General features: G+C 50.7%; 1 protein-coding gene across 1 annotated transcript; it reads right to left on the bottom strand.

The window, feature by feature from the left end:
- Window positions 1–8121: 8121 nt before the first annotated feature.
- Window positions 8122–18503, bottom strand: LOC123354593 (transmembrane protease serine 5-like). Its single transcript, XM_044996712.1, has 6 exons — window positions 18466–18503; window positions 17585–17710; window positions 12673–12807; window positions 11208–11316; window positions 10275–10318; window positions 8122–9139 (listed from the first exon to the last, which is right to left on the bottom strand). Exons 1-6 carry the CDS (start codon window positions 18501–18503, stop codon window positions 8854–8856), a joined length of 738 nt encoding a protein of 245 aa, XP_044852647.1. The 3' UTR covers window positions 8122–8853.
- Window positions 18504–21452: the final 2949 nt, after the last annotated feature.

The raw sequence follows: 21452 nt of genomic DNA, 5'->3' as shown, positions 1-21452 counted from the left end.
GAAGGGGGGGAAGCGCTTTGCACCTGCCCTGACCTGCTCCAGAGGCTGGGCCCAGCCAGGTCCGCTCCTGCTTTGCCTCCGGGACACCCACCCTCCCCTGTGCTCTTTGCAGTGACCTGGATGTTCGCTGCCTTGGGAAATGGATCTGACTTGCTGTGTGACCTTCCAGACCAACTTTACTTTCCTGTCAATTTCTCACTTTTTTTAGAAAAAGCAAAAACAAGGGGAATAAATGGTTTTCAAGGGTCTTTGGTTTTCCAATAAAAGCTTCCACTTAATCACAAGTGTTGGATTTTTCTTTTGGGGAAATGGGGGTGGGACAGAAGCTTGTAGCAAAACTTCAAACTTGCTATAGTGTGGGGCTTCTCTGGTTGCTTATGAGGTTCTGAGTTTGAGGTTTTGGAGCTTGATTTAAAATTTCTCCCAGCTGCTTGGCCAAGCTCCCTGAGCACATGATCCCCCTGGTTCTCCAGCAAAGGCCAGGGAAGCCATGTTCTGAGATGAAACTCTAGAGCAGTGATACTCAGACTGCAGCTTGTAAGCAGCTCTTTGCAGCACCTGTTAAAACACTGATGCTTTTCCTATATTCATTTGCACAAACTCAGGGATGTTGCTGGAAACATAGAAACTAAAGATTTCCCATGTCCTACTGTTTAAATATGAAGCTATAGTAAAAGAAACAATGAATTCACATGACTGAGGCATGTTTGGGTTAATGGTTGCTGATTTGGCTTCTGTACCACTGAGGTCTGAGTATTGCTGCTCTAGAGCTAAACTTTTGAGGCTATTGGTATACCCTAAAAGTGAAGAATGCAGAGTTCTCCACAGGTAACTTTTACTTGCTTGTTGACCTCAGCTTCTCTAAGGGATGGCAATGAACTGAGCCATGGGCTGAGGGGACCCCAGAGCAGTGTAGCTTGTGGGACTTGTCAAGAAGTAGTACCAGGCTGAGCCAAGAGGCCTGCTACCAGTAAATGGACTTTTCTAAAGAGTCAGACTGGACTACACCTAATTAAGTACAAGGCTGCAGGAGTTGGAAGCCTCAGGCTTGAACTAGGTCTGTTTGGTTGTAGAAATCAGATCTACTGCAACTATCTAAATGATGGCAGAGCCCTCTCCCAGAGTGATCTATGATAGCCAGTAACTGTTCTGTCTGCCGCCAGCTCTGGTGTTCCTGAAATTAAATGTCTGCTCTTCAGTGCAGAAACATTGTGGTTTGTTCCCTACTGTTGTAGCAGCACAAACACCCTGTTTGGGTGCAGAATAAATGATCCCAACACACACTCCTGGCCCCACCTTTTGCTCCTCCACCCAGTGGGAAAGCTGGGAGATCCAGGTGCCCTCGGTGTCCTCCTCCAGCTGGCCCAAGTGTGCCAGCACTGCAGCCAACAGTGAGGGAGATGGGGGCAGCTGTGGGGACCCAGGGCTGGGTCACTGGCCACTTTCTCAACAGTGGCCCCCCACTGTGTGGCATGATGGGTTTAAAAGGCTGGAGTTCCCCTTGCCCTTCCCCAGCACTGCTCAACTTCAGGTACTTCTCCAGCTCCTGACCCACAGCCCTTCTACATGCTAGTGGCCTGCTGGGCCCTAACTGAGCTGACTCCAGCTGTGTAGCATCCAGAAACATATGAAAGGAAAAAGTTATTTTCATGTTTTGTCAGCAGAGTTAAGACTCACATCTTTAGCTCATACCCAATCCATATCACTTTCTGTTAAAATAATAGCTAATTGTTGTTCAGAAGGCTCACAGGTAAGGCCCTTTGCAGCTCTCAGAAACTGCTAATGGTAAGAATTCACTATCTGCAGCAACAAGTGCAACTTTGCTTTAAAAAAGGCCATGGGATGTAGCTGCTTTCTACAGAGGAATTAGCTTCATCTCATTGCAGTGCTACAAGTAGCAGCACATCCCTATAGTTTGCAGTTTTATGTGTGTGAAAATGCTAGCTGTAGGAGGGTGCTACCCACAGCAGCAAGAGGTCCAACTTTTGCTTAAAAGAAAAAAAAAAAGCCCATCTGATGTAGCTGATTCGTACAGATAGCAGTCTTACATGCCAGTGGTGTGAGAAACTGCTGCCTGTAGGAATTGGCTTCCTCATATGGCAGTGCTACAGGTAGTACATCCCTATACTATACAGTTTCATACAGGTCTGTGAAAATGCTCACTGTAGGACTGTGCCACCTGTAGCAGTGGAAGGTCAAACTTTGCTTAAAAAAAAGGTATTTCAAGCAGTCTCACCTGTAAAACCAACCTGATAGCTTTCTTTAACAGGGTAAAATGCCTCCATGCAGTAGATGTGGTACATCTTGCCTTTAGTAAGGCTTTTGATACTGTCTTCCATGACCTTCTCATAAACAAATGATGCAAATGAAACCTAGATGGGCATAACAAGTGGGGTTCTCCAGGGATCAGTTCTGGATGTTTCTTTTCAACATCTTTAATGATTGACATATAACAGCTTTCGAGTTGTACAAAGAAAGTAGCATCTTTCCCCAGAAGCTGTTTCTTACACTCTATAGGTATCGCTGACTGCTGCAGCGAGCACATTTCTACACGCAGCAATTTCCCGTACGCTCTAGTGCAAGAAACTGCTCGCTGGAGACATTTGCTCCATCAGGCACCAGTTTAATACAACAGCAGCTTCGAACACTCGACAAGTCCCGGAAAGTGCTGCCGGTAGCACAGTCCTACGAGGAGCAGCGTCCTTCGCTACAGGGGCAGCCACGCGGACTCAGCGCTCGGTCACACCCCCGGCCACCTCCTCATCAGCGGGCCGACACCGCGCGGCACCACGGGAAAGTGAGTCCGCCCGCCCCCTACTGCGGGACTCCAATTCCCCCGAACGAGACTGAGGAGGCCCGGGCGGGACTACAACTCCCAGAATGGACCACGGAGGGAGGGCCTACGAGTCGCGACGTGGGACAAACCCATTTAGAACGTTTTGCTCTTTCCCCGCCATTCTATTGGTCCGCAGCCGCCGAGCGAGTGAACGAGCCCCCCGTCTGATTGGTCCGCTGCCGCGGGGCGGGGAATATAAACCGGGCCCCCAGAACTGCTGTCTCTCGGCCGGGGGAAGCCGGGGGCTGGCGCTGGGCCGCGCCGCGAAGGCGGTAAGTGGGGCGGATGGGGGAGAGGCCTGGGCCGAGGGAGCCGCGGGCCGGCTGTGGCTGGAGCGGCCCGGGGGTTGCGGGGAGGGGTTGCGGGGGGGGAGAAGGGGCAGCGCTCGGGCAGGGGCGCGGGGCTGGTGCCGGGGGAAGGGGGGGGGGAGAAGGGGCAGCGCTCGGGCAGGGGCGCTGGGCTGGTGCTGGGGGAGCTCCTGCACCACGGCGTTGGGCTGGTGCCATATGGGGGGGTTCGGGGCTTGCTCCTCTGCCGGGGAGGTGGCAGCTGCAAAGGGGAAAGGCCCCTTTGGAGGGGTCTGAAAAGCTGCCTGTGAAGGGGGGGAAGCGCTTTGCACCTGCCCTTACCTGCTCCAGAGGCTGGGCCCAGCCAGGTCTGCTCCTGCTTTGCATCCGGGACACCCACCCTCCCCTGTGCTCTTTGCAGTGACCTGGATGTTCTCTTCCTTTCCTCTGGCCTGGAGGAGAAATGGATCTGACTTACTGTGTGACCTTCCAGACCAACTGTACTTTCCTGTCAATTTCTCACTTTGTTCAAAAAAGCAAAAACAAGGGGAATAAATGGTTTTCAAGGGTCTTTGGTTTTCCAATAAAAGCTTCTAGTTAATCACAAGTGTTGGATTTTTCTTTTGGGGAAATGGGGGTGGGACAGAAGCTTGTAGCAAAACTTCCACCCTGTGCCAGTGTGGGGCTTCTCCCATAGCTTCTGAGCTGGAGGTTTTGGAGCTTGATTAAACATTCTTCCCAGCTGCTTTACCAGCCTCCCTAAGAACACTAGCCCCCTGGTTCTCTAGCAAGTGGCAGGGAAGCCATGTTCTGAGCCACCAAACTCTAGAGCAGACATACTCTGCAACTTGGCAGCTGCAAGTAGCTCTTAAATTTGTCTTTTGCAGCACCTATTAAAACTGTCTTTAACCAATCAGAATGCTTTTCCTATATTAATTTGTGCAAAGCTGCTGATGTGAACAGCCTAAAAACTAAAGATTTCCTACATCAGTTTAAATATGGAGCTGTACTAAATGAAACAATTATGTCACATGCCTGTGGCACTTGGGGGTTATGATTGCTAATTGGACTTTTGAACCAGGGAGGTCTGAGTCCTACTACTCTAAAGCTAAACTTTTGAGGTAATGGGTATCCCTAACAGTAAAGGATGCAGGAAAGCTTTATGTGATAGCAAAGACCTGGGCTATAGTGACCCCAGAGCCCTGTAGCTTGAGAGACTTGTCAAAGAGTTGAGCAAGGAGCCTGGGCCTGCTAGCAGTAAGTGGACCTCTTCGCAGTCAGACTGGACTACATCTAATTAAGTATGAGGCTGCAGGAGTGGGAAGCCTCAGCGTTGAACTACCTCTGTCTGGTCGTAGAAATCAGATCTACGGCAACTCTCTAAAGGGCGGCAGAGCCCTCTACCCAAGTGATCTCCTAGGATCACCCCTGGCTGGTCTCCCTCTCCCACCAGCTCTGGTGGGCCCGGTGTAGCGCAAACTGTCTGCGCTTCTGAGCAGAAACACGGTGGTTTGTCCCCTACCATTGTGGCAACACAAACACCCTCTTTGGGTGTAGTATAAAGGACCCACCCCGGCCCCACCTTCAGCTCCTCCAGCCGGCACAAGCGCGCCAGCACCGCAGCCGGCAGCGTGGGGGACCCCTTGCTCCGGGACTCCAATTCCCCGGAACGTTTCTGAGGCGGCCCGGGCGGGACTACAACTCCCAGAGTGCATCACGCAGGGCGGGCCTACGAGCCGCGACGTGAGACAAACCCATTTAGAACGTTTCGCTCTTTCCCCGCCATTCTATTGGTCCGCAGCCGCCGAGCGAGTGAACGAGCCCCCCGTCTGATTGGTCCGCTGCCGCGGGGCGGGGAATATAAACCGGGCCCCCGGAATTGCTGCCTCTCGGCCAGGGGGAGCCGGGGGCTGGTGCTGGGCCGGGCAGGCGGTAAGTGGGGCAGACCGCGGGCCGGCTGTGGCTGGAGCGGCCCGGGGGCTGCGGGGCGGGGGCCCGGGGGCTGCGGGGCGGGGGCTCGGGGGGAGGAGTACACCGGGCTGGCGGGGGGGAGCTCGGGGCTGGCGGCAGGGGGCTCGGGGGGGGGATACTGGGCCGGAGGCAGGGCTCAGGGTGCATTGGGGTGGTAGGGGGCTCGGGGGAGGGGTGCACCGGGCTGGTGGGGGGGAGCTCGGGGAGCACTAGGTTGGTGGCGGGGGCTCGAGGGTGCACTGGGCCGGAGGCAGGGCTCAGGATGCATTGGGGTGGTAGGGGGCTGGGGGGAGGGGTGCACCGGGCTGGTGGGGGGGAGCTCGGGGAGCACTAGGCTGGCGGCGGGGGCTCGGGGGTGCACTGGGCCGGAGGCAGGGCTCAGGATGCATTGGGGTGGTAGGGGGTTCGGGGGAGGGGTGTACTGGTGGGTGGGTGGGGGGGAGGTCAGGGGACATCCTCTTACATTAGCACTTGCTGGGGAGCTGGCAGCTGTGAAGGGCCTTTTGAAAACCTGTCTGTGAAGGGGAAGCACTTTGCACCTCCCCTTACCTGGTCCAGAGGCTGGTCTACTGCTTTGTATCAGAGGCCCACACTCACCTGTCTTCTTTGCAGGAAGGGGCAGTGACCTGAAAGTTTGCTTCCTTTCATCTTGCCTGGAGGAGATGAGATCTCTGGGGGATCTTGCTGGGAAATGCATCTGAGTTACTGTGTGACCTTCTAGACAAACTTTACTTTCCTGTCAATTTCTCACTTTGTTAGAAAAAGCAAAAACAAGGGGAATAAATGGTTTTCAAAGGTCTCTAGTTTTCCAATAAAAGCTTCCACTTAATCACAATTGTGTTGGATATTTCTTTTGGGGAGGAGGGTGGGAGAGAAGCTTGTAGAAAACTTGGAACCTGCTGTAGTGGGGGTTCTCCCATTGCTTATGAGGTTCTGAGTTGGAGGTTTTGGCATTGGATTTAAAATCCCTCAGTTGCTTGGCCAACCCTCCCTAAGAACACTATCCCCCTGGTTCTCCAGCAAGGGTCAGGGAAACCAGGTGCTGAGACCTCACCTGGTGGAGCAAGTATAGGTTGATCCCAGTTTGGAAGGTGCAAGTAGCTCTTTAATTGGCCTCCTGTAGCTCTTTGCAACACCAATTAAAACACTGATTTAATTGACCACTCAATGCTCTTACTATATTCATTTGCACAAAGCCATTGATGGTGCTGTAAACAGAACTAAAGATTTTCCCATCCCATACTGTTTAAATATGAAGCTATAGTAAATGAAACAATAAATTCACACCACTGGGGCTTTTTTGGGGTAATGATTGCTCATTTGGCTCCTGAACCACGGGGACCTGAGTATTGCTACTGTACAACTAGGCCTTTGAGGCTATTTGTATATTCTAAAAGTGAAGGCTGGAGGATACTTTGCATGTAACCTGTACATGCTGGTTGACCTCAGCCTCTCATAGGGAGGGCAGAGAACTGAGCCATGGGCTGATAGGACCCCAGAGAAGTGGTGGGGGAGACTTGCCAGAGCACTGGAGCTTGAGAGACTTGTCAAGTAGTAATAGATGGTTGAGCACAGAGCATGGGCCTGCTGCCCTGCAAGGCCATCAGGGTAATAAATGGCTGCTGGCTCCACTAAATGGACTTTCCCAAAGATTCAGACTGGACTACACCTAATTAAGTATGAGGCTGCAGGAGTTGGAAGCCTCAGGGGTGAACTACCTCAGTGTGCTAGTAGAAATCAGCTCTACTGCAACTATCTAAACAGCTGCAGAGCCCTTTACCAAAGTGATCTTCTAGGATAACCACTAGCTGTTCTCCCTCTCCCACCAGCTCTGGTGTAGCTAAAATTAAGTACCTGCTCTTCAGAGCAGAAACACTGTGGTGTGTCCCTTTCCATTGTGGCAACAACCAAACACCCTGTTTGGGTGCAGTATAAATGAGTGTGTTCCCACCTTCTGGATTTTTCGTGTAAGTGGCAAAGCCTGTACTGTGCCACATGCTTATTAACACAGCTGCAGAGAAACATGCCTGAAGTTGGCTCAGCTAGGATTCAGGAGGGCAAGCTGCAAGAGGCCTGTACCTCAGTAATCCAAAACTATGACATCTTAGAGCCAAGGCCCATGTGAACTGCCAGCACTGGCCTGATCCTCTCTGCAGAACTTACTGAAAGGGAGAATAGGCCCTGCACCCTTATGGTAAAGGTAGAAATATAGCTAACATTCCCCCTTCTTCAGACTGACTTCTCTCTGGGAGGTGAAGCAACACAGCTGTGGAGGAAAAGATTGCATTATAACCTGCTGCTGTAGTCCTCTGCTCACACACACACACACAACAGGAGCTAATCCATCAACCAGTGTGAAATAATGTGATGACCATTCCCAGTTAATTTGTTCCTTTCATCTTCTACCATAACTTCAGTGGAGGTGCTTGTAGTAATAATTAGCCTTTCTAAGCCTGTGATTCTATACCTGGATGCAGAAAAGGGCTGATAAACTGCCTTTCAAAAGTAGTGAGACCTAGCAAGTCTTTAACCTGCATTTTATCTGCTCCCCCACACTTCTATCAGTAAAGCAATAACACGCAGCTGGTGGGAGTGTATTTTTCAGGGGGAGTGGGAGCTGAATGGGGGATTAGCTAAAGAGACACAGCTGACCACTGCCTAGACTCTGCACAGATTGTAGCTGTATCACAGACTGGCAATTTTTTCCTGCAGACTTGAGTACAATTAAATACTAGAAACAGCTCAAAGGAAACCTGGGATCAGGGAGTGGTAATGGGGGTACTGTTTGGCTGATGGAATAATATTTGAGCTAATCACAACAAGGAACATATGATTGAGATAATAGCCTTGGCAATCTCTCATTTTATGAAATAGCAGCAAAGGAAACAGATTAACCCACTTTCCATGCTCTGTTATGCAACTGCAGGGAACTCTCATGAGAACAGCTGTCAGTTTCCCTCCTCTGCATTTCTGCTTTTGCAATGGATGCAGGAGAGGTATAGCCTTAATCTGGACAGCTACCTGTGACCTTGCTGCATTTACCAGACTGAGTGTGCAGAGATGCCAAGTATCTCAGACAGTACAAGTAGTAGCAGGCAAGCCCAGCTGCTTTGCCCTCACACACAGCTTGGATGGGTAAGGCACCAGTCTTAATGCTGCAGTCAGCCATCTTTCTCACTTGCTTTGGCCATGTAAGATTTTATCAGCAGGTATCTTTATTGTCTCCCCTGAACTTTCATTAAATAACTGGTAGAAGATCATCTCCCATCCCTGTATTCTAGTACCATGAACACCCCCAGCTGAAGAACAGTCTACAGGCCTAGCTGCAAAGAAATAGTGAGGTTCTTGCAGACAAAGTTGGGCATCTGATGGCCTTCACTGTTGGCTTTATACATTTGGCCTGAACAACCAGATTGTTGTTAAACAAGATGAAAACTATAACCTCCTTCCCACTGATAAGATAAGATCAAGGACCTGCAGAGGCTGGTGGCAGATGGAAGGGGCAATACAGATAAATTTGCTCCTTTTTAATTCAGTGGAGGGGGAAAATCCTGTTGCTATTAATAGATGGAGGGAAATGCTAGAAGATGTTTCCAATGGGTCTTGGAGGTTGGGAATTGGGGTTGCACACAGAGTTGATCACAAGCACATTTGCAATGCTGGTGAAAGGTGTCAGATTGTCGTGCTGGAGCCTAACAGGTTCTGGTTATTCCTAGAATGCTGCACCCTGCACAGCAGCTACAGCCGTGCTTCCCATTCTCAGCCCCCTGTAGACTGAGCAGGAACCCCCGACATACGCAAACACTGACATGCACAGTGCCTAGACACACCCGCAAAACGCTGCTCTCTGTGGATTTCTCTCTCACCGGAGAAGTTCAAGGGCGCTCTGAGTTTCATCAGTGCGATGTCATAGTTGTGACTCCTGTCGTCATAGCGGGGGTGGTGGATGATTTTCTCCACCACTGCACGGGCCTGCTGTGGGACTGACATGTGGGCGATAATCCCGGCAAAGACCAGCCAGCTGGAGACCTGTGGCCGCCTGTAACTGAGCAGAGACATGTCAACGTAGTGCCCCCAAACACCACCTGAGAGTGGGGGAGGGATGGGCAGCAAAGGGTGTCCGAGAAACCTGTCCCTCTCCAGGAGCTGCGGAGCTTTGCCTTGGGGACGAAGGGAGAGAGGGAAGGTCTTTGAGCACCAAGTCTGGGGGAGCAGGAGAACAAAGAGGCAGGAACTGGGAGGAAAGAAAGGGAAAGCAGGCAGCAGAGAGGGAAGCAGCTGACAGGAGTCATTCCCCAGGCGTGCTCCTGCCTCCGGGCTGTGAGCCCCTGCTCTGCCCAAGTCCCCGGCTCACCCCCCACAGGACATCAGGGATTCAGGGTGGCCCCAGCTTTCTCCCTTTCTTTTGCCACCTGTGCTGTTCCCCATGTGAAATAAGAGAGAAAAACCCTCTCTAACCCCTTCTGTGTGCTCCGAGCTAGTTCCAGGACCTCTGTCTGCCCACCCAGTCACCTAAACGAAGTCTCCTTCCCCAGCCAGCACCACTAAACCAGAGTGGAGAGAGAGCAAGAGAGAACAGCGAGGGATGCAGGACTCCCACCTCTCCATCAGGGGGAGTTCTGGGCCACAGCTGCCTTCCCTGACAAGAAGGGGCTGCCGAGACCATTAGGGTGTAGATACTGCGGGGGGACGGGGGCACTGATTGCACGTGCTGTTAATTACCCAGTAGCTGTGCCATATGGACAGGAGGGATTTGGGAGCTGACGGTCATGTCACTGCTGCCACTGCAAGCAGACCCCAGCTATGAAATCACACGGACAAAGGGGCTGCTCCGGGGACTTGAAAACCACCCTTTTTTTCTTGCCACTCAGCCGGCTGGGAAACTAAATCTTCCTCCCACCCAGACCAGCTGGTTTGTGCTGCCTTGTTACTGCAGGGTCGCTCAAGAGGGCTGTGCTGCCTCGCTGAGTAACGCTGCTGCTTGCAGACCACCCAACACTGGGGCTGCTGGATGGGTGAAGAACGACACAGGCTTTGCAAACGAACACCAGGGCCATGCTGAGCGCAGGGCGCTCGGTGTCTAGCCGACCTGGGGCTTGTGCTAATGAACAGAGGGTCTGTAATTGCACCGAGAATGCAAGAGACCCCAGTGCAATATGAGGACAGGGGAAAGCACTTACCGGAGCACTTCAGAGCCACAATTCGCCCTGAAGCACAGCTGCTCCTGCACAAGAATAAAATCAGGGTTTGAAATAAACCTCTCCCAGAACTCTGCAGCCAGGAAACACAGAGATGGGCCATCACGGGGTTCTATGGCAGCTCCCCTAGGAATGGCGACTGGCCAGATGCACCCAGGATGCCCAGAAAGTGGATTCTGATAGGAATAATCATCACACCCACCAAAGGCTTTTCTCCTTCCCAGCACTTTGCAAACACGAGCTGGTGCAGGGCAGAAAGATAATGTGTGCAATGACCCTGGTTGTGTTGCTGCGGCAGCAAAGCAGAGTTGTTCTAAGAGGGCTAGCGGGCCTGCCTGAAGGTCGGGAAGTCAGCTACCCTGTTCGCACTGAGGGGATCTCTGCTCTGCAATCAGAGGTGTGATTGCAGCATGTGTAGACATACCCCAGTGCCCAGCTCAGGTACCATTAGCCGTGAAACACAGACTGTCTGGGACCCAGGGTCATTATTCTGGTGGCTAGGCTGTGCTGAAGTCCGCGCCGCCAAAGCTTTGCTGCTATAGGTACTCGCATTAGCTAGATCGAAGCTAGCTCGGATATGCCCACACGTGCTGAGTGCAGTGCAGACATCCCCACTGTGTAAGCATCAAGCTGGCTTAGGTCCTATTTTAGCGTGACCCTCCCGGCAGTTGTGGCTCCTGCCCGTGCAGTCGCTGTGCTATTTGTGTTCCCATTTGGCATCATTTGGTTGCCAGCTCAGATATTCTCCCTCCTTCCATATTTGCTGATCAGAGTCAATGCCAGCCCTGCAGAGCCTGGCAGTCACCTCCAGAAACATGGAGACTTTTTCTCAGACAATATAGCAGTGAAGGGACCCTCTGTTCAGTCCCCCCACAATGCTGGTCCTGCTCTCCCCAGCTCCGTCACCCACCTGACCTGCCACACGTCTTCAATGCTGCTCTTCTGGTTGGGTACAATCTGAACAAACTCTTGCGTATCGTTCACCTTGACATCTGTCAGGTTCACTCCTTTGTGGCGGGCGAGTCTGTAGAAGCAACAGCAAATGTCATAACCTAAACAGAGAGAGAGAGATCTGAGAGCTCACCCACATGACAGCGTTCTTATGGTCACTTCCTTTCTCTCTTCTGCATAGAACCATTGTACTCTAGTTTATACATGCTAATTCTGGCCACTGCTCACAAGAGATGAAAGGGTTAAATATAATAGCCATCACCCACTGGGAGGACTAAACCTTTACCTTTACCCTGCCACGTTTCATGGAATCACAGTGCTTAACCAGGACCAAGTACAGACACACAAAAACAGGCTTCCACGCGCACAACTTGAGTTCCAGTTTTGTCTCTCTCATTTACCAGGGGCAATGCCCTGTCTGGAACTGTACAGCACACAGGGACATCTAGTGGCTAAATAATAATACTGCAAATGAACATCCCCCAGCCCTTACTTTACACTCTAACCCCAAAATCAGGAAATAGGTTTGCTTGCATCACTAAAGTATCTTTTCAGATGCTACCATCCCTTTCCTAGCCTTGCAATGTCGACAGCGTGTGAGTACAACAGGAGAAAGTAACAATACCGTGTCCTTTGCTGACACCTTCCAAGTGAGGATCTCAAAACACGCTCCAATCATGAACCAGTTCATCCTCACCTGGGAAACAGGTGACTATTATGATCCTTGTTTGAAAGGTGGGGGAAATGAGGCACAGAGAATAGAGGTCACAAGGGAGTAGAGGCGGTACAGTTAGAACCCAGGAGTCCTGCTTCTCATTTATGCCAGAAAACCATCCTCCTGATCTCTATGGTGATTTTCAGAGGAAATGCACAGCCACAGAACAGCAGTGGAGAGGAGAACAGTGACATGATATCTGGGAGTGACTCTATAGACAGGAATGATATAAGGGCTTAACCCAACTTCCAGGGAAGCCGATGGAAAGATAATCCCACAGTCCATGATTCTGTGAGCTTGGGAAGCTGCTATGAAAGTCTCGGGAAATAAACCCAAGCTACAGGACATCTAGCGTGAGTCAAAAAATGCAGATTGTTTTTTTCCCCACAGGACATTTTTTCATTTAAAACAATATATCAGGTGAAAAATTTAAATTTGCAGTGAAAATTCCAACCCCCAAATGGTTTGATTTGGGGGTTTCCTCCCTTTTCCAACGGCAACATAGAAAAAGGGTGAGAAATGGGACTAGCACAATGGGACCCCATTCTCAGCTGAATCTAGGCCCCAAATAAATATCAGTAACTCTACGGTCCCTGGCTCCCAGTCCTGTGCTCTGATCACATTACTTCTGCAATATCTGCATCAAAATGGCAAATCAAAGACCTGTGCCTGAGACTGGCCGACTAGGTCTATGCTGAGAGGAGCATCACTTACTGGAGGTATCCCAGCTGCCTACAGATCAGAGTCCCCAGGGAGAGATTCCACCGCTCGTGACATGCCAGGAGCCAGCCGGGCCTGCCTTCCACCTGCACTTCCAACGAGAAGTTTCCCGTGTTTATCTGAAAGATACTAAAACCATTTTATTAAAAACGTCCTGCAAGTTTCCTTGCGACCAGCTCTTTGCAAAGGCCGAAGCTAAACACAGTAAAGTCCCAGTGACTAAGGAGGGATGAACCCATCCCCAAATCTGGCTCTGCAGAGTGCCCCAGAAAACCACTCCTGGATCTTTCCATGTGTTCCTCGGGCTCAGGGGGTGGCACTGCTGGGTACTGGCAAAGCATTCTGGGTAGTGCTGTGCAGAGGGCTCTAGCAAGCTTCCCCTTTGCTTCAGAATCACTCCAGTGTCACAAAAAGAAAGAACTTTGGGGACTGGGTTTAAAGGCAGAAGCTGAGCAGGGCGTGTTTGAGTGAAAGAAAAGCTGCAAAATGAGTTAGAGGCTGAATCCGAGACACTTACTGCTCACATAGCACTTCCCAGTCAGAGATCCCTAAGCACTTTAAATAGCACCATTAACACTATCCCCATTGCAGAGGCAGGCCCAGCTTGGTGTGTCAGAGCGATTGTGGTAGAGGCAAGCGTGGAACCTGCTGCCTGTCCTACACCCTGTCAAATGAACCACACAGTCTCCTGCATTCAACAAGCAATTAGTATCTCAGGGACTTGATTAAAACTCCATTGCTGTACAGTGGTGACTTTGTGAGACGCCCCATCCCAAGGGCTAGCTTCCCGTGGGATTAAAACAGTGGGTGTGAGGGTCGGAAAAGGGGGAACCAGGGGAGAACAGGAAGTGAGACATGTTTGGAGCACTGGTGCCCCTGCGCTGAACACCCGGCGCGTAAGAGGTTGTTGTCACCTCGCCTGTGCTTGCAAGAGGGGAACCCCCCAGCCGCATGGGGCCCAGACACAGTGATCTGTGGCGACCTCAGGAGATGGGTGCCGAGGCTAACGCTGAGCCCCAGACAGCAGGGGGTGCGGGAAAGTCATTTACACCATCCTTGGCGTCGCTGCTGAATTTGAACCACAGCGCACAATCTGCTCAGCCCCCACTTTAGGGGGGGTCAGTAAGGAGCAGTCCAGCTCCCTGCTCCTCTGCTCAGAACAGAGACAGAGCTCCCCCTCCTCTCCCTGGCTTGGGTAAACAGCACTTCCCCCCACCCCACCCTCACACGGCTCCTCCGCCCCCTGCTTCGCTCCCCTTTAACCACTGGGCTCAGCTGTCAAGTTGCGTCTGTGATGCCACAGCCCCAGAGATTGGACCAGTCCACCCTGAGCTCGTACTGGGACCACCTGGTGCATCCCTGCTTCTCAGCCGAGCTGAATGATGTCCTGCAGGATGAGGGTCCCACTGAGGCACCCCTGGCCAGGCTGGGCATCCCCAACATCACGGAGGAGGAAACGAGTGCCGAGTTCCAGAACCAGATCGGAGTCTGAGCTCCTCCCCAACACAGAGTGACAGGAGACACCCCAGGGCAGTCACTTGTCTGCCCCAAGGACGAGTGCTGCTGCTTGGCATCCGGACATGTCCCTGGTGCGAGTGGGGGGAGAGGCAAGGGGAAAGGTGCACTGCTGCTCTCCCGCCAACCTGAACGTGCATCGACGTCCTCCCCAGTGAGCTCTGCGGTGGAGCCATTGTGCTCTCCCCCCAATACGGGCAGTTGATGCTGCCTTCCTATGGAGGAGGCGGTGGGGTTAGAGGCCCCTGTAGCTCCCTACTCCAGGCTGGGGTAAGGGACCAGGGAAACGTGGAACAAGGGCTTGGGCCACACGGCCAGGAGGCTGATCAGCCATTGACTGTTATGTGGAGGAAATGTCACTTTCCCTGTGAGTATAAGGTGCTGCCCCGGGGTAGGTCATAAGCCGCAGGGATCCAACTGGAGACCTCTAGATCTTATGGCCTGTGCTAAATGACCAGCTCTGCTAGCTCAAGGGCTGTAGCAGAGAGTGACAGAGCCCCACTGTGTAGTGTGGGTCACATGACACAAGAATTAACAATCCCACCTTCAGTCACCCCAGGGATGCCTCCATCTATTAATAGCAACAGGATTTCCACCCTCCTTCCTGTATTGCTCCTTCCATCTGCCACCAGCCTCAGCAGGTCCTTGAGCTTACGGTATATTATCAGTGGGAAGGAGGTTTTATTTTTCATCTTGTTTAACAACAATCTGGCTATTCAGGCCAAATGTATAAAGCTGCTATTTCATAACGTGAGAGATTGCTAGGGGAATTATCTCAGTCATATCTTCCTTGTTGTGATTAACTCAAATATTCCTACTCACTGATCCCAGGTTTACTTTGAGCTGTTTCTAATATTTGATTGTACTGAATTCTACAGGAAAAGAATTGCCAGTCTGTGATACAGCTACAATCTGTGCAGAGTCTAGGCAGTGGTCAGCTGTCTCTCTTTAGCTAATCATCCATTCGGCTCCCACTCCCCCTGAAAAATACACTCCCACCAGCTGCATATTATTGCTTTACTGATAGAAGTGTGGGGGAGCAGATAAAATTCAGGTTAAAGACAGTTTATAAGCCCTTTTCTGCATCCAGGTATAGAATCCCAGGCTTAAAAGGGCTAATTATTACTATAAGCACCTCCACTGTAGTTATGGAAGAAGACAAACGGCACAAACTAACTGGGAATGGTCATCACATTATTGCACACTGGTTAATAGATTAGCTCCTGTTGTGTGTGTGAGCAGGGGAGGACAGCAGCAGGTTATAATGCAATCTTTTCTTCCAGAGCCATGCTGCTTCACCTCCCCGAGAGAAGTCAGTCAGAAGAAGGGGGAATGTTAGCTATATTTCTACCTTTACCATAAGGGTGCACCTTTCAGTATCTTCTGCAGTGAGGACCAGGCCAGTGCTGGCAGTTCACATGGGTCTTAGCTCTAAGCCATCATAGTTTTGGATTACTGAGGCACAGGCCTCTTGGAGCTGGCCCCCCCTGAGTCCTAGTCAAGCCACCCTCAGGCATCTTTCTCCACAGCTGTGTTAAGCATGTGGCAACAGCCCTTTGAGTTTAGAGGCTAGCAGTGTAGTTTCCTTAGATGGTGGTGACTTTGTGCAAGCAGATAGGAGAGAGCACAGTACAGGCTTAGCCACTTACAAGAAAAATCCAGAAGGTGGGTACACATTATTTATACTGCAGCCAAAACAGGGTGTCTGGTTGTTGCCCCAACAGTAGGGGACAAACCACAATGTTTCTGCTTTGAAGAGCAGGTACTTAATTTTAGCTATACCAGGCACACCAGAGCTGGTGGGAGAGGGAGAACAGCTAGTTACTATCCTAGGAGATCACTTTGGTAGAGAACTCTGCAGCTGTTTATATAGTTGCAGTAGATCTGATTTCTACTACCACACACAGTTAGTTCAACCCTGAGGCTTCCCACTCCTGCAGCATCATACTTAATTAGGTGTAGTCCAGTCTGACTCTTTGGGAAGGTCCCTTTACTAGAGCAAGCAGCCACTTATCTTCCTGATGGCCTTGCAGGGTAGCAGGCCTATGCTCTTTGCTCAATTTATTACTACTTGACAAGTCCCTCAAGCTACACTGCTCTAGCAAGTCTCCCCCACCCCTTCTCTGGGGTCCCATCAGCCCATAGCTCAGTTCTCTGCTCTCCCTGTGAGAGGCTGAGATCAACCAGCATGTACAGGTTACCTGCAGAGAATCCTGCATCCTTCACTTTCAGGGTATACCAATAGCCTCAAGGGCTTAGCTCTTGAGCAGCAATACCCAGACCTCAGTGATTCAGGAGCCAAATTAGCAATTACCCCAAACATGCCCCAGTGGTGTGAATCAATTGTTTCATTTACTATAGATTCATCTTTAAACAGTAGGACATGGGAAATCTTTAGTTTTTCTATGTTCACAGCATCAATGGCTTTGTGCAAAATATAGGAAAAGCATCCTGAGTGATTAATTAAATCAGTGTTTTAATAGGTGCTGCAAAGAGCTACTTGCAGCTTCCAAGCTGCAGTCTGAGTATATCTGCTCTAGAGTTTGATGTCTCAGAACATGGCTTCCCTGACCCTTGCTGGAGAACCAGGGGGATTGTGTGCTCAGGGAGGCTGGCCAAGCAGCTGGGAGGGATTTTAAATCAAGCTCCAAAACCTCCAACTCAGAACCTCCTAAGCAATGGGAGAACCCCCACACTATAGCAGGTTGGAAGTTTTGCTACAAGCTTCTCTCCCTCCCCCGCACACCCTATAGCTCCCAAAAAGAAAAAGTCAACACACTTGTGATTAAGGGGAAGCTTTTATTGGAAAGCCAAAGACCCTTGAAAACCATTTATTCCCCTTTGTTGGAAAACGCAAAAACAAGTGAGAAACTGACCAGAAAGTGAAGTTTGTCTGGAAGGTGGGCGACCAGACAGCAAGTGTGAAAAATCAGGACAGGGGGTGGGTGGGGGGTAATAGGAGCCTATGTAAGAAAAAGCCCCAAATATTGGGACTGTCCCTATCAAATCAGGACATGTGGTCACCCTACGGGAAGGTCACACGGTAGGTCAGATCCATTTCCCCACCAGCTCCCCCGGGGGAGCCAATCCCCCCCAGGCCAGAGGAAAGGCAGCGAACATCCAGGTCACTGCAAAGAGCACAGGGGAGGGTGGGTGTCCCGGAGGCAAAGCAGGAGCAGACCTGGCCGGGCCCGGCCCCTGGAGCGGGTCAGGGCAGGTGCAAAGCGCTTCCCCCCCTTCACAGGCAGCTTTTCAGACCCCTCCAAAGGGGCCTTTCCCCTTGGCAGCCGCCACCTCCCCTGCAGGCCCCGGCCCGGCTCCCCGGCCCCGCAGCCCCCGGGCCGCTCCAGCCACAGCCGGCCCGCGGCTCCCCCGGCACCGCCCCACTTACCGCCTGCGCGGCGCCAGCCCCCGGCTCCCCCCGGCCGAGAGGCAGCACTTCCGCGGGCCCGGTTTATATTCCCCGCCCCGCGGCAGCGGACCAATCAGACGGGGGGCTCGTTCACTCGCTCGGCGGCTGCGGACCAATAGAATGGCGGGGAAAGAGCGAAACGTTCTAAATAGGTTTGTCCCACGCCGCGGCTCGTAGGCTCGCCCTGCGTGATGCACTCTGGGAGTTGTAGTCCCGCCCGGGCCTCCTCAGTCACGTTCGTGGGAGTTGGAGTCCCGGAGCAAGGGGCGGGCGGACTCGCTTTCCCGTGGTGCCGGGCCGCTGATGAGGAGGTGGCCGGGGGTCTGTGACAGGTGTACTGTAGGATACTGCTCTGCTTAGGCATGTGCTGCTTACGGTGTACTGAGCATGCTCAGTTCATCTGCTGAAGCCCCTGCCCTTCCCTCTGCCCTTCCACCTGTTCCATTCCGCCGACTGCTTTGGACAGGGGTTAAAAAGTGGCACCGGAGTCGAAGCGGAGCAGGGGCTGCCCAGGGCCGGAAACTGACTAGCCTGGGGGGTCAAGCAGCTGGAGGCAGGATTAGGCGAGAGGGAAAGGGCAACATCAGGACAGGGGGGAGAAGAACAGGAATTAAACTCATGGTGACACCATGGCAGAGGGCAAAACCCCGCCCAGGCAGGGGCACAGGAGGTAGCAGTTACCCCGACACCCGTGTTTGCAAAAATGGTGGGGGGGGACAGAGGGGCTTTTTTATTTCTCATCTAACTGACAGCACCTCTCAGCATCAGCTTCCCAGGGTTGGGTTCTTAAAGGCCTGGGCATCCCAATGCCTAGTGTGCATGCCTCCTGGACTCCTTGCCTCAGCAGTCAGGGTACTCACCCAAAGCACTTGTATAGATTCAGAATGAGGCGCACCATGAATAGAAATCCCACTGTCCACCCACTGTATTTTGGGAAGCTTTGGTTTAGCAGTGTATGCTGGGTACCAAACAGGTCAGACGGGTGGTTAGGGCCATGGGATGAAACTTCTTAAAATGCATTGTTAACCAGCCACTGAACTAAGTTAATGAGGTTACAGCAGGGTTTTGCAAAATGGAGTAAGCATTTTAAAATGGGGTTTTAGTTACAATATGGAATCTTATTAAAACAAGTGTAAAGAACAATTTAAAATGTTGGAAGGCAAAGAGGAGATACAATGTTAGAACAGTGAAGTTTGGAGTGTTCATCTGATACAAAATAAAGTCATTAATAGTAAGAAAAGAAAATTTCATTCTTCTGCTCTATATTGACCCACAAATGACCCTTCAATCCAGAGGTACTGAATGAGTCACACTTATGTAATTGTCTCAAGGCTATACAAGTTTTTTGAAACAATTTGAGCTGGTAGTTTCAGCATCCAACAGAACATACCACACATTACAATTAACATTAAACTTATCAGAATAAAGAAAAGAGTAATTGAGGCCCATCCTTTAAGAATATCATACCAATGATGCATTATAATTTGTTCTGCTTGTGCAGATACTCTTTATATTTCAGATCCCCCACGTAAAATAGCCAAATTGCGTGTCTGAACCCGGGCCTGTGTATTTTCAGTCAGTTGGATAATTTGGTTATTTTTCTCCATTAGTTTGTACAGACTTGTCCAATTGACCCACAAAGAAAGGTTAAAATATTACTGGTATCCAGTGGGTTAGTTCTTTTGTCCTCATGAGTTGAGAAGTAATAGGTTAAAGTGGGAGTTTTTAACAGTTATATTACACATACCTTGCTCTACTGGTGGTTCTTACCACAAAAGCTCCTCTAATCCAATGGCAGTGTAGTGAGGTGGAGTCACCAGCGCAGCACCTCCTGCTGGTTGGCTCTGGAATTAGCTCTCAAGTATACAGAGCACTTCCCACTGGCCAGTGTCTCACCTGCCCCTGGCACCTGTGTCCCTGCCAGACTCCCGTGTCCTTTACCTTGAGGGAGCTGCCCCCGCAGTAACCCCTTACTCTGGGTTTCCCCTCCCAGGGGAACCCCCAACCCTCTAAACCCACCTTGCCTCAGTGACTACTGCCAGTTATCAAGCACCCGCTCACTGGGGCAGACTACAGTGTAATGGCCACTCATCTTTGGCAAGGGGTTAAGACCTGTTGCCATTGTAACTGATTCCTACAGATAGTCTCACATACCGAAGGTGAGCGAAACTGCTGCCTGTAGGAATTAGCTTCATCACATTGCAGTGAGTACATCCCTATCATTTGCAGTTTCATACATGAGAGAAAATGCTCCCTGTAGGACTGTGCTACCCACAGCAGTGAGAGGCCCAACTTTGCTAAAACAGGTACCGGTATTTCAAGCAGTCTCACCTGTAAAACCAACCTGATAGCTTTCTTTAACAGTGTAACAAGCCTACAAGCAGCAGATGTGGTACATCTTGCCTTTAGTAAGGCTTTGGATTCCCTCTCCCATGACCTTACCATAAACAAACTATGGAAATGAAATCTAGATGGGCGTAACAAGTGGGGTTCTCCAGGGATCAGTTCTGGATATGTTTCTATTCAAAATCTTGATGAGATATGGCATAGGATTGAGATAATGGCACAGAAATATGATAAGTTTTCAAGCATGTACAAATAAAGTAGCATCTTTTTTACAGAAGCTGTTTCTTACAATCTATACGTATCACTAACTGCTACAGATAGCACATTTCTACATGTAGCAATTTCACATACACTATACAGCAAGAAACTGCTATCAGGTAGCAGTTTAATACAATAGCAGCTTCTTACAATCTATAAGTATTATAAAGTCCTACAAGGCACAGTATCCTACACTACACACTGGGTGCTGGGTCCCCATGGCTGCCCCGTACCCCTCGCTGGTAGCTGTGGGGCTGGCCCACTCGGGCCAGCTGGAGGAGCATTTGGGTACCCAGATGGCCTGGCTCTCCCACCGCGTGGAGGAACTTAAGATTGAGCTGGGGGATGATCCTTTATACTGCACCCAAACAAGGTGTGTTGCCACAATGGTAGGGGACAAATCAGTGTTTCTGCTCTGAAGAGCAGGCACTTAATTCTAGCTACACCAGAAACATCAGAGCTGGGAGAGGGAGAACAGCTAGTGGTTATCCTAGGAGATCACTTTAGTAGAGGGCTCTGCAGCTGTTTAGATAGTTGCAGTAGAGCCAATTTCTACTACCACACAGAGGTAGTTCAACCCTGAGGCTTCCAACTCCTGTAGCCTCATACTTAATGAGGTGTAGTCCAGTCTGACTAGTGGGAAGGTCCATTTACTGGAGCTCCCTATCTTCCTGATGGCCTTGCAGGGTAGAAGGCCCATGCTCTTTGCTCATCTACTACTACTTGACAAGTCTCCCCCACCCCTTCTCTGGCTATCAGCCCATGGCTCAGTTCTCTGCTCTCCCTATGAGAGGCCGAGGTCAACCAACAAGTAAAGGTTACCTGTGGAGAATCCTGCATTCTACACTTTCAGGGCATACCAATAGCCTCAAAAGTCTAGCTCTAGAGCAGCAATACTCAGACCTCAGTGGTTCAGAAGCCAAATCAGCAACCATTACCCCACACATGCCCCAGTGGTGGCATTCATTGTTTCATTTACTATATATATTCATATTTAAACAGTTTGACATGGGAAATATTTAGTTTTTATATGTTCACAGCAACATCAATGGCTTTGTGCAAATTAATATAGGAAAAACATCCTGAGTGATTAATTAAATCGGTGTTTTAAATAGGCGCTGCAAAGAGCTACTTGCAGCTTCCAAGCTGCAGTCTGAGTATATCTGCTCTAGAGTTTGATGTCTCAGAACATGGCTTCCCTGACCCTTGCTGGAGAACCAGGGGGATTGTGTGCTCAGGGAGG

Source organism: Mauremys mutica, chromosome 22 (genome assembly GCF_020497125.1).
Source record: "Mauremys mutica isolate MM-2020 ecotype Southern chromosome 22, ASM2049712v1, whole genome shotgun sequence".
NCBI lineage: Eukaryota > Metazoa > Chordata > Testudines > Geoemydidae > Mauremys > Mauremys mutica.
Note: the sequence above shows the minus strand (reverse complement) of the source record. Positions and strands in the feature narration are given on the sequence as shown.